A 13,884-nucleotide genomic window follows, 5' to 3' on the forward strand; every position below is an offset into this window, starting at 1 on the left:
AAGCTCATCTGTTCCAAGAGTTGCTACCATGAGCTTTATATATTGTGTGACTATCTGTATACATACAAGAATGGAATAGAGAAACATGTCTTGAGGCCCTGATTCCAGTTAAATAGATAAAAAATTCACCATCAGAATTTAATTTGAAGTAGTATTTATTTTCATGAATTATGAACTGCGAGAATAGGATAATTTTTTCTTTAGACACATGCCTTGAAGTTCATCCAAGCATTGGCAATGTTTAGTCATTTCCTAAGCCGGCAAACCTTTGATTTCTCTTTCTGAGAAAGCTGTGGTTCTGTGGAGGTAAGGTGCTATAAAACCATGTGGATAATATGGTAACTCTCTGACATGAAGAAAATGTTCAGACTTATTGGAAAGTCTACAGTACTAACTAGTAAGTCTCAGGTCAGAGCAGAGCTTATGAATCTAAAACACCCATTTGGACAAACAAACAAAAGAGATTTTGTACAGTTTAGTGTTACTCTAAATTCTCCTCACTGTTATAGTCCTGTTATTCTCTATCAATTAAAGGAGATTTTAAAAGAAAGCTTTTAAATTTAGAAATGCAGTTAGTAATGAGGCAAATCCATGTGGCAGCAATTTTTTAGTTTGTTTGAAGGCAGCATATACAGCATCACCATTCACGTATTAAGTTTTGATTGTATACTCTCATCACAAAAATGGCCCTAAGGCAAGGGAACAAAAAGATTTGCTGAAAAAGTGTGTATTGAAGCATGGCATAAAGGAAAAAGTTATTTTACAGATCTTGTTAAGGACTGTGTTACAGACCAACTGCAGAGAACAAAGGATAGGGCTACCATAGTGCCTCTTGATGTAGCAGTCCTGATTTTAAAGGTGGAGAAAATTTGTGGTTGAACAAACAAATGTAGCTGTGACAAAGGCTGCCTGGGGCTCTTAAAATTATGCTAACAAAACCCTGTGTCCTTTAGGGGAGTTCCTGGAGCCATACCAGAGGAAAGGGTGTGTTTCATTCCCAAATTGGGAGATTGCAGAGTAAAAGTGCTAATCAATCCACTCCCTGTACCATCTCAGAGATCTTCAGGAGCTTAAATTAAACCAAAAAGAATGCTTTTCCAGTTTTACTGTCTCTGGGATAATTGTTAAATGAAAATGGAATGACTCAGAAGGGAGTGAAATAAATGGAAGTGTAAATAAAATATGTATTCATGTTTGAAATTATATGCATAAACGTTTGAAATTATATGCATAAATATTTGTGAAAGAAACCAGTAACTGTGCTGTACCCATTGTGGGGAAAGGGTAGAGACTATAGATTGGGGATGGAGGTGAGAGGAAGACTCATTTCACATCTTTTTATAATTTTTAAATTTTTGAACCATGTACATATGTACTCAAAAACTAAGTAAAGTGATGAAAATGTTAAAGCATAAATATTAATGGAATAAAAGGAGGATATTTTGTTTTGTTTATTTGTCCCATATGTTTTACCTTTCACAGCCAAGTTAGAAGGCTTATTTAGGTGCTTTTTCCTTTACTGTGTTGCAGCTTCGCCGATATCCTCGTAATGTAGAGGAGGAAACCAAGTATATTGAACTGATGATTGTGAATGATCATCTCATGGTAGGATTTGATAAGTTTTTTTATATGAACTTGTCCATGCATAGGGCAGGGTGAAACTTACAGGTTCAGAAATATGTTTAGAAGAAACAAAGGAGCCCACCAAGTTGTAACATGGAGAGGTATTTGTGTAACCAAACATTTTTTGTTACCCAGTAAACAACCTGCAAGTAAGAAACACTTTTGGGTGGAAGTAACTAGCAACAATTTGTGAGGTTCAAAAATGTTTCTATGAGGCTTAATACCAACTTTTTAGATTTTTTTCATTAATACAGGTGCTAATATTTGAATCCTACTAAGATGACAAGATTTAAAAAAATAGAAATGTCCATTTTATATAACGTGATGCTTTAGTTTGCAATGAACAACTTTATCCTAATAAAAGAAAAACAGCTTTTCTGTTTCTGTCTTGCCTTACTGAAAACCATATGGTAATGCTCATATAGCCAAGCGACGAAGATTCTTAGGATAAGAACTTGCCAAAATTCCCATCTTGTTGAGTCAATTATTTTGACCCAGCGCGTCTGTGTTCAGTTCACGGGCATGTTGCAGTCAGTGTGATTACATTCACAGCTCAGCAGTGAGTTATAATTGTCCAGTGTAACCAGAGTTTTAACCAAACCCATTACACAATGCATATTGCTAAATTTTACTTAATTTCAAGTGTAAGTGCGTTTTGATATACTGTACTTCTGCACAAATAAGGCACGCCTACCTTTGTTTGCCAGCTGCTTGCTCCCTCCCCTCATGATGTATTTTCATAAATCTGCTTTGCTAATTTTTTTAAAGCAACATGTAAGAAAAATTGGCATAGCGGCATTTACAAAAATACCTGGTAGGGGAGGGGGTGGTTGGCAAACAAACATAGAAGCCGTGTGTTATTTGCATAAAAATGTGGTACTTTGAATGATTTATTTAAGGAAAAAAGGGGCCTTTATAAATGATTAAATTAAATAATACTGATATTCTTAATGATTATTGTTATCTCTAATATTATTATCATTAGTAATAATAATACAATCAAGGCTGAGCGTTGCTTCTTATAAAAATACTTTACTGTTCAGGCTCACACTAAGTTTTATCTTTCTACCTATTTGAAACCAGCAAATGCTACTGTTCCCTGAGATTTTTACAAAATAAGAATAAGTTGAAGGAACATATATTTTGGATAGTCACAAATTCAGATGTTTACAGAGCCCCGTGAAGTGATCCAGATGTAAAACAATAGGGAGGGGTGAGGGCTGTGGCAAAAGGGCAGGCGCATGGCCTGTTATAAAGGGAGCTAATTTTAAGTGAAGCCAAAAATCAAATTTTACGTGACAGTTCCAGATTTTTTAAATACCATTTAGACCAAACAAAAGATATATGTGAACCACATCTAGCCTGTGAGTCACGTTTTATAAACCTTATCTTAGGACCTTCTTGATGGGTAAAGTCTTATAGAACTTGTAAATTTTTATAGTTTTAGCAGTGTTCACAATCATTTTTTCCTGGCTATACCCCTACTTGTATTTGTATGCATTGCAATTAATTGATAGACAACTTTCATATGTTTTGTAATTTTGAATAGCAATCCTGATAAAAATAAACCTGTAAAATGGTTGGAGTAGATACTTTTTACTTCATCCAACAGATGAGTAAATTGAACTCTCAAGCTTGTAAGAACCTTGCCTCAGTGTATATAGCATATAAAGAACTAGGTCTCAAATCTTACAATTTTACAGAAAGCCTTAGGGACCTTTCCATTAAACCCTGTTTTCTCTGCTGAGATGGTTATTTCCTGACAACTTTGAAAGCCCTTCACTTGTTTTCTTTTGCTTTCAGTTTAAAAAACATCGGCTTTCAGTTGTGCATACCAATACTTACGCGAAGTCTGTGGTGAACATGGCAGATTTAGTAAGTGTCAACCCAATTTTATGTCGTTGTAGAGAAGTTTTATGCCTTAGTAGTACATATGATATGGGTCTTAGACGTTCACTTCTCTGAATTTCACTTTAGTCAAGATGTCTTGTAATTCCCTAGTAGCCTTGCACTGGGCTTTACTGACTTTGATCTCTGACTGGGAAGGGGATAAAAGGAAATGGTCAAAGTTACCCACTGATTTATGCCTGAAATTCATTCCTATATTTATCACACTGGAGCAGACAAAGGTCGAGCCATTGCCTCTGAGATATTTAGTGTACTTCTAACAATGGAGAAGCAGTACAGCAGTTTTTGCCCTTTTCAAAAGAGGGCCTGGTGTTGTGCGATGATGCATCTGAAGAATTCCACTGTACCCATTTCTTCCCTTGACAACACAGTGCCAGTACCTTCTCACTGAGTTTTAATCAGGGCGTAGAAATTATTTCCTTGGAGCATCTTCATTGTTCCATTTTTTTTCTAGGAGAACCCAAGAATATATGAATTCTTTGTCTAGGGTGCCAAGAAATGGACTCAGTGAGAGCCTTAAATAAGAGTGCAAGTATTTGTTAAAAAAATGATCTTTTGGTTCTAACTAGTGCTCTGTTTTTTTGGGTATTACTTGGTGAACAATTTGATTCTTTGTTACTCAAGAGAAATGCCTACAGATTAGAAAAAAAAATTATATCCCTTAAAAATAGTAAAGTTGCTTACCTCTATTTAAACTAAGTTTCCATTAAAAAAAAGGAGTTTCTCTAGTTCAGTTAACAAATTTTTTATTTTACTGTAGGTATAGCTGTTGTGTTCATTTTGTTATACTAGATATATAAAGACCAGCTTAAGACAAGGATAGTATTAGTTGCCATGGAAACCTGGGCAGCTGACAACAAGTTCGCCATATCTGAAAATCCACTGATCACCCTGCGTGAGTTTATGAAATACAGAAGGGATTTTATCAAAGAGAAAAGTGATGCAGTTCACCTTTTTTCGTACGTAACTTTTCATAATGATTTATTACTTTTTTTTGGTTCTGTACTGAATGTTCTATTACTTGTGACTGAGATGTATCCTTTCTATTGCATAATACAATTAGGATTTGAGATGACAAAGACATTTGGAGGAAATTTTTAAGTATAGATTCTTTGAAATTGACTTGAAAATATAAGAGATTTAATTTTGAGTTGTTTTATTGTTGCATGTCCATTTCATTTAATTTTTTCAAAAGATTTAATTAGAGCATTTACTAAGTAAAAGTACTGCTAATACTCATATAGAGTATTTGAACAGCATTAATCATATTCTTTAAAGTTGCTGCCTTTTAAACGTTAATGTACTCTTTGGTCTTGGTTCTAAGGTAAGAACTTAGTATTTCTGGAGTTTGTTGCACTCATGTTCTTTTTTTTGGATACCATAAGATTTGATGTAATAGCAAATTATATTTAATAGCATTTAAAAAATCTATGTCTAAAGTCAGAGCTGTTGAAGAGGGTTATAAATGTAAGTAAAAGAATTTATTTTTTGGTAACTTCTCATTATTCTGTAATTTCAAATTTATAGAAAATTGGCAAGAATGCTACAAGGAAATACAATATGCCCTTTACCCAGATTCAGCAATTAGTTATATTTTGCCCCATTTATTTTATGATTTCCTTCCTCCCTTTTTCTCCCTCCCTCCCTCCCTCCTGTCCATCCATTCATCCAACTAGCTACTTCTTTTTTCCCCGAATTTTTGAGAGTAAGTTGGAGACACCCTGGGCCTTTACCACTAAACACAGTGTGTATTTCCTAAGAATAAGGACACTCTCTTATATAATCACAGAACAATTATTAAAACCATAAAAGTGAACATTGACACCATACTTTCTTCTAATCCATAGTCCATATTCAGATTGCACCAATCATCTAAGTATTTTTACAGCTATTTTTTTTCCTTACCCCGGATCTAATCCAGATCACATAGTACATTAGTTGTCATGTCTCTTTAGTCTCCTTTAATCTGAAAGGTTTCCTCAGCCTTTGCTTGCCTATTCTGAGGTTAACATTTGTGAAGAGTAAAGCCTAGTTATTTTGTGGATATTCCTCATTGTGGTAATGTATGACATTTTCTCATTATGAGATTCAAGTTGCATATTTTGTAGAAATACCACAGAAGTGATATTGTACATTGTATCCTTTTCAGAAAGTATCACATGAATGGTTCTTTTATAATAGGTACACTTCTCTTCAAGACGTTTATGTTCATGTGGGGAAACATCTCCTCTTGAATCTTTATCTTTATTTGTGTGTAAACAACTTTTACATTCCCCCCTTAACTCAGGAATATACAGTGTAGAAATTTTGATGTGCATTGAGAAAATAAATGTAGTAAATTAATCATGAGAAGTGCTATGATGTTTGAACTGTGCGCAGTAAGCATTTTTCATTTCCTTTTCTAAAAGGGGAAGTCAATTTGAGAGTAGCCGGAGCGGGGCAGCTTATATTGGTGGGATTTGCTCGTTGCTGAAAGGAGGAGGCGTGAATGAAGTAGGTGTGAACGTCTGTACAATACAAAGTGGTATGATGGCTGAAAGTGCTTTCCCAGTATTGAAGAGATAAGTTCTCAGTAGTCCACGTACTCCAGGTGTTAGGTTGTTTTATTAACAATCAATATGGCTATTATAAATGACCAGAGGACAAAACAGAGAAATAATGGAAGATAATATCTGATAATTCTGTTCATGTTCTATTTAGAATAATTTTCACAAAAGACCTACTATCAATTTGTACAGAGTGTTTACTTTCATCGGAAATAAGACCCTGTTTATCGCTTTCACTGATTCTTCAGAGAATCGTGTAGTTTCCTGAGGCACTGGATTACTACCTAACAACCTAATGGGACATTTTCTTCCTTTCTCATTATTTGTCAGATTTTGGGAAGAAAAAAATTACTAGGTTTAGGGTTTCAGTCTAATCCTTTAGGTAGATTCTCCGTAGATAGTAGGCCTTATAGAAGTGATCTAAAGGAAAATAATTTGAATCTTTGGGAGGCTACTTATTGAAAAAAAATCCCCAGTTCTTCTCAAGGTTCCGTTAGCCAGAGATCATCACCAAATTTCTGTGTTATCTCATGCCATTTGTTTCCTGAATCCACATTCTATTCCATTTGGCGAAATTTCAAGAATACAAGTAGATACACAAAGATGAACAAGTTCCAAGTAATTCACACATTCATCGTTATTTAGTATTATCAGCAGGACTCTGGCTTAATTACATACAGGTGTTAAGTTTTTATGGATACTACAGGTGAAATTTGCATTCAGAATTAGATTTCAGTTTCCAAACCCCAAAGTGGATGATTCCCTGGCTTCTAGTCTTCCCATTAAGACCTAACAAACAAGGACTTACTTCTTTTATGTGGATAGGCTCTATCCACATAATGCTTAGAAATTAGTTATTTTCAATTATATTGTGACATTTTCTTTGGCCCAATTAAATAAAAAAATACTTTTGCCTTACATATATTTTGTTTTTGTTTTTCAGTTTGGGAAAACTGATTTAATGGCAGTTACACTTGCCCAGTCCTTAGCCCATAACATTGGTATTATCTCGGACAAAAGAAAGTTAGCAAGTGGTAAGTTTTAGCACATGTGTGGCTTAGTTGTATGTAAAATAGACTATTAAATATTTTGGTGGCCCCTGGACACCCTTTAAACTCAGAACTGAAGTCACTCCCGAAGCTGACCCTTTAGTCAAAGATGACCAGTCCCAGTGCCATCGAGTCAAAGATTAGACAGGTCTATAAAAAAAAACAATAACATACATGAGGAACGTATTTCTTAGTACAATCATGTATACAAGACTAAATGGGCAACACCTGCCCAAAAGCAAAGATAAGGCAGAAACGTGGCGAATGGAGGTGGGGAACACAGGGTGGAGAAGAGGAGAGTGTTGATGCATTGCGGGGATTGCAACTAGTGTCCCAAAACAATTTGTGTATAAATTGTTGAATGAGAAACTGATTTGCTCTGTAAACTTTCACCTAAAGTACAATAAAAAGAAAAAAAATATTTTGGGGAATGGAATTCTTTAGTTCAGTTGCTTGATTAAAATAGTTCGGTTGATTGTAAAAGATGTACAGACAGGGCAGATCCAGGACTTGAACCAGGTATTTCTGATTCTGAAGCCCATCTGAGTAACAACTGTACTATACTTACTGCCTTCTAGCAGTAGCCTTGGTACGGAGGCATTTAAAAGTGGACCAGAAATTATAATAATTACTATAAGGGGCAAACTGTTATCTTTTTGTGGTGCCATATAGTTCTTTAATATTTCATTTAAGCTATTTTAAGTGAATGCCTTAAAAATATGGCTACTTTTTAAAATATTAGAAGATTATATTTCAGTAAAAATTATATACTCTTTATAGGATCAAAGTATTTTTTGGTTATGTATTGCATAGAAATCTTGAATTGTAGGGAAAATTAGAAAGCGGGTATTACATTTAATAATGTATTTAAGGAGCAAAGTGAAGATGTGTTTAAAATAGGAAATACTTTAATGTATCTGTTTACACTTTGTTAAAAGACGTGTATTTTCTTTTAGGTGAGTGTAAATGTGAGGACACGTGGTCTGGATGCATTATGGGAGATACTGGGTAAGCCAATTCTATTATGAAAATAACTCATTATTACTTTCCCTGCTGTGCTATTGTATTCTTGGGAATGTGACACTCCAAGACTTAATACATGTGACCTCACCACAGGCATCTATGAGAAACTAAGAAGTAGATTATCTCAATGGCCCTGTACCTAATATATTTTTACAAAATGTTTCTCTATTCATATATGTGTATAAAACAATGATGCTAAGTAAGTAGACCTCAAAGACTTTTTCAGCCTTGAACTTAGGCTATAAATATAAGACATGAGGAAAAATTTGTTCTTGATGGCTTACCTACTTAATTCCCCTTTCTTTTATCTCCTTCAGTTCTAAGTACAAACAGCTTAAAAACAGTAGTGTGCTTGTAAGATGACGCCAAAAAACAAAAACAAGGCAACAGTCCCAATTTGTAGCTGATTCTCACAGTTTCAGTACTCCCACCATGGTTGATTTCAAACTGCCAATGTAATGTCACTGAACGAGGGGTTGGGAAGAGATGTGTGCAATCTGCCCTTCTAAGAAAGGTTTTCATTTTTATACTGTCATACCCTTTTTTCCGTATCAGGTGCCCATCTTGTCTTCTATTCTTTCTAAATAAATTTTACAGCCATTCCTTTGATTCCAAGCTTATCACTACCACCCTACTTTAAACATTTATAATCTTAAAAAAATTATTATTTCAGTAACATTGCAGTGCTCAGGCTCTCCCCTCCTGAACTTCATTTTCATCAGCATTAAAAAGGTGTTAAGAACGAAACAATGAATATTTGTAAACCTATCACCCACTTAAAAAAAATAAAGTTTTTTTTTCTCCCTCATTTATCCTCAGCCCCAGTCATGGTAACTACGGTCTTGAATGTGGTTCATCTCATTCACGTGTCCTTCTTTATCCTGTTAGTGTATATACGTGTGTGTACTGAAGTAAGAATAGCATTATTTTACATGTTTTCAGTTCGTGTGAAAGGTGTCACGCTATGTGCCTTCTTCTTTGATTTGCATTTTCCTATCAGCATTATGCTTGTGAGATTTATCCATACTGGAATATATAGCTCTAGTTCACTGAATGTATACTGTACAATATTATCCCTTGGATTTATGTTTCAAACGCTTGCATTATATTGTTTTCTACTCAGAACTTGTGAGTGTCCATTGTCTTACGAATAAGGTTCACATTCTTTACTTCAGTATTTAGATGTCTGTAATCTTTCTTTACCCTCGTTTGTAACCTCATTTGCCACTGCTATTCATGATTGGTTTATTCACCTGTAACTGTACATGAATTTTCAGCTTCTTTTGAGTTTTCTCAAGATATCCTTCCCCTCTAGAATGCCCTTCCTGTTTTTCTCTAACCACATTTATAGCCATTTGAGGTTTATTATCATTCAACTCCTCTGTTATAACTTAATTTTGTATGTACTTATGTTTTCCCTCACCAATTAGTTATAAATTTTTGAGGAATTGTCTCTTACATAACATGTACTTTGTTTTAGACCTCACGCCAGAGTCTTTTGTACAGACTTGATTTTCAATAAGTAATTTAGTGGTTGCATTTGAATTTTAAATTCGTAAGATATGTATGACAGGGAAAACAAATGATGGAGGGAATGTATATGCAAACATGTATTTAAAAAGCATATATTTTTCCAAATATCTTTGGACTTCTCTTTAGTAGTAAGAAAAAATTATTAAAATCTTTGTTCTATAGTTGTAACTTTCCAACAGTTACTAAATTTCATGCTAGAGGTTCTTTCTTTTAAAAGCTATGTAGTATATTATATTTTACTATTCTGATCAACTGTTAACAAAATTTTATAGATGATCTCCATAGCATTAAACATAACATGAAACAAAATCAAATGGCTACCCTCAGATTTGCATGGTGGTTTGTGTCAGAGCCCTCCTTATATTAAATAGATGTGTGCAAGACAAAAAGCCCTTTACATGAAATGTTATTATGATGTTATTGTTTGATTTGTGCCAAATATCACTTAACAACCTTAGTTATGGAAATATAATTCCCATGGGTACATTCCCTCCCATTTCTACTTTCTGAAGTTCGTTTGTACTGCTAAATGTTGGGAAGAAATTGTTGAAAGGAGTATCATTAGTCCTATTGAAAAGTATAAAAATTATAATTTTGAGAATACATTGAATAAATAGATATAAAAGAAGTTGTGTTGACAGAGGCTGGGGAGGGACGTGATATCTACCTTCAGGTATCTGAAGGACCATGTTATGGTAGAGGAATTAGTCTTATTTGATAGAGTTAAGAACACAGAACTGTGCACAGAAGTTACAGGAAGTCAGATTGTGGCACAGTTATAGAAAGTCAGGTTAAAGTAAGAGCAATCCACCATTGTCTACTCTTCAGATATAAAATGTTCTTGCCTGTGAGGGAGTAAGTTTCCTGTGACTGCCAAGTGTTGGAGAACAGACTGAGTTCCCAGCCATGCAGTGGGCAGGAAGATGAACTAGGCTTTGACTTCTAAGGGCCCAACATTAAGAGGTAGTCACTTTTTACTTTGGTACTCTGGAGCCATCTCAGGTTTGGACCAGTAGAATAAAGAGGGAACTTGAAGAAAGTGCTATTTAAAAATTCCACAACTCTGTCAGAGACATATAGGATGGATTGGAGGGGAAGGTGCTACACTGGCCAGGGTACAGGCATTGTAAAGGAAAAAAGGAAGTAATATATGTAAGAAACTTTTCAAATAAAAGATAAAATTTATGGATTGTTAGGAAAGGGATGTAAAGTAGTTCAGACAGCTTAAACTCCAGACTGTTTATATCGGAGTAGCTTTACTTGGAGAGTTTGTCATGAAAAGGTGACAAATGAGTTTAGGGTAAATTATCATTGTAAATTCCATTCGTTGATTCACAGAGCATTAATCATTGTTCTAGGAAGAACTAGGGATATAAATGGACATAGTTCTTGCAGGCTGTGGGACAGACTTTATATAAACCAGCCATTTTTATCTTAATTGTTTAGTTTCCCTTTTTGTAAAAGCTCAGTGTAAAACAATTTTGAAAAATGTAGAAAATGAAATTTTTATTGCCTGTTATCATCCAGTGATAACCATGGTTAATGTTAAAATATTGCTGTTTTCAAATCTATTTTTTTCTCAATCCATTTTTATTATTTTATAAATTTTGAGCCATTTGAAATATGTAATGGTTTATCCATTTTTTGCTTAACATTATATAGTCAGCACTTTTGAGTCTTTAAATTTTCTTTGTATGCTGACTATTAATAAGTACATGGTATTCTATTCAATTTCAATTAATATACGGTTTAGTTAACAGTTCTCTTACTATTGAACATTTAGGTTACTTTTGTGTTTTTTTTGCCATTATAAATTGTACAACCATAAATATCTTTGTCCGTATATCTTTCTTTACATAGCTGATCATTTCTTCAAGAAAATTTTCAAAAAGTAGAATTGATAGACCTAATTTTTTTTTTTAAGGATAAGCTCATTTCAAAAGTTCCTTAACATATATTGCCAAATTGCTCTCCCACTACGTTTTTCTATTGACTGTTCTGTTTTTTGGCATATACATATATATATTTAAATTTTGAATCAACCTCAAACTACAAGTAAAGTTGTAATAATAGTACAATAGACTTTTTTGTTCCTTGGATTATTTGAGAGGAAATTGCTAACTTAATGTTCCATCACCCCCAAATGCCTTAGTGTGTATTTCCTTCAAACAGGGACATTCTGCTACATAACCACAATACAGCCAATAAAATAATTTAATTCTTAGACCTCATTCAAGGTTTTGCTCAGTATTTCAGTATTGTTATTTTCAGCAAAAGGGTCAGACTCAGGCATCACGTTAGTTTTTGTGTCTCTCTAGGTTCCTTCAGCCCGGAACAGTTCCTTAGCCTTTCTTTGACTTTTATGAACTTGGCACATTTTTAGATTGTAGGTCAGTTGTTTTGTAGAATGCTTTGCAGTTTGAATTCCAGCCCAGTTTTAATATTTAGGAAAGACTCATTAGGAAATAAATTAATCCTAACTCGTTTGTTTTTTTTTAAATTACAGGAACTGTGTGTGTGTATTTCCTTGAATTGTATGTAAATAATGAACAAGCCATAGTCACTATTAGTCACCAAATGTATAAATATAAATATACAGATTGGATAAAACTCATACAGATTTAATAAATATGTTGTACATTTTAAGAATAATGTATAGTTTTAACAATGTATAGTTCTAAGACTAACATATGAGCAACAGAGATTAAAATTGTACTTAACTATTGATTTCTTCTGTCTTATAGCTATTATCTTCCTAAAAAGTTCACTCAGTGTAATATTGAAGAGTATCATGACTTCTTGAATACTGGAGGCGGTGCCTGCCTTTTCAACAAACCTTCTAAGGTAATTCATGTGAGCAGTGTTATTTATTATTAATCTTTCTGTAGTATTGTAAGTATAGTATTTCAACTATTGTGTCTTATAAAAGAAAGTTTTTTAATTTGGCCTATACGTAACATTTTTAGAAGTACCAAATATCTCCATTTCAAAGTCAGTATTAATGTTTATTGATAAAAACAGAAAGCTGGTAGAAGTAAGAGCAATTGCTTTCTGGGAATTTTCCATTTTATTTTTACATGCACAAGGGTTAACTTAGAAAAAGATTTTCGTTTTACCTTTCTTTTCTATTTTCTTGATTTTTTTTTTCCCTTTGGATACCCGGTCACAGCTCTTCCTGGTAGAAGGGAGTCATATCTCCCCTCACCTACCACAGCCTCTCAGAATGAGCAGTACTGCTCTTATTCATGATTTGAATTATAAGTACTTTTCAGTATGAAAACCAAGTCTTAGAGCAGCCAAGGAGAAAGTCTTTCTGTACTTAGACATTGTCGGAGGTGTTTACAACTTACAGAAAATTCTCTGGTTACTGATTAGAAGGCAGGTCTTCCTCCTGCCTTTTGAACACTTTACATGTAAAGAAGGATGCTTTTTCCTTGTTAATTATGTGAACTATGACATGTTCCTGTGTACCACAGTGATCTGTGGCACTGTCATTGTAACCATTTACCTGGTTTCATTCTCTGTGCACTCTAGTGAAATTTAGGAAATATATCCTATTGCACTGAAAAATAATCACTTTTTCCCAAAGCTACTGAAGGGATATTTAAATGAAATCACTGCTGCTATAACTATAAAACAGTTCAAGTCTTTTTATCAAAATAAGTGAAGATTCTGAACCCAGCCTAAGAGAATAGTACATTTTATATGAATAAGTTTCATTTTGGCTTTCATAACTATCTCATTTATGATCATTACTTTCAACTGAAAATGAAATATAAAGATGAGGTGATCCTTTTATAGGAAAGAATGTTGAAATCAAGTGGGTCTTTTTGTTGTTGTTTATTTTGTTTTGTTTTTCCTCTCTAGTTAAGAAAGGGAGTATGTGTACATTTCCATTCTATAATACATAAATTTTGATTAACTTAGGAATGAATATTATATATCTGGCACGCTGCAACTATTTACTGTTTACAAATTTTGTGTATTAACATAGGATGAATTATACTCAAAAGATAATAAAATAGATGAATGGTTAAAAAATAAGATTAGCAATCTTAAAATGTACTCTCATACAGCCCAGAGATTGCTTCAGTCATGGGACAAATCATTAATGCTCTTCTCTGCAAAGCTATGTTAGTAGGAGGAGCTGTATTTTATTTTAAATAAATCAGTGGATTTATAATTTTTTGTGATGGCTTCCC

At 33.8% G+C, this 13,884-nt stretch overlaps 1 protein-coding gene across 11 annotated transcripts in view; it reads left to right on the forward strand.

Moving 5' to 3' along the window:
• The window catches only part of ADAM22 (ADAM metallopeptidase domain 22), a 237,415-nt gene that overhangs the window by 168,656 nt on the left and 54,875 nt on the right, over positions 1 to 13,884 (forward strand). For all 11 annotated transcript variants that reach the window (XM_049893638.1, XM_049893637.1, XM_049893639.1 and 8 more), the window contains exons 9-15: positions 1,531 to 1,605; positions 3,427 to 3,498; positions 4,324 to 4,490; positions 5,940 to 6,024; positions 7,021 to 7,111; positions 8,083 to 8,134; positions 12,427 to 12,526. In XM_049893638.1, coding sequence (XP_049749595.1) covers positions 1,531 to 1,605; positions 3,427 to 3,498; positions 4,324 to 4,490; positions 5,940 to 6,024; positions 7,021 to 7,111; positions 8,083 to 8,134; positions 12,427 to 12,526 — 642 coding nt within the window. The remainder of the gene's footprint in view (positions 1 to 1,530; positions 1,606 to 3,426; positions 3,499 to 4,323; positions 4,491 to 5,939; positions 6,025 to 7,020; positions 7,112 to 8,082; positions 8,135 to 12,426; positions 12,527 to 13,884) is intronic.

Source organism: Elephas maximus, chromosome 8 (assembly GCF_024166365.1).
Source record: "Elephas maximus indicus isolate mEleMax1 chromosome 8, mEleMax1 primary haplotype, whole genome shotgun sequence".
Classification (NCBI taxonomy): Eukaryota; Metazoa; Chordata; class Mammalia; order Proboscidea; family Elephantidae; genus Elephas; species Elephas maximus.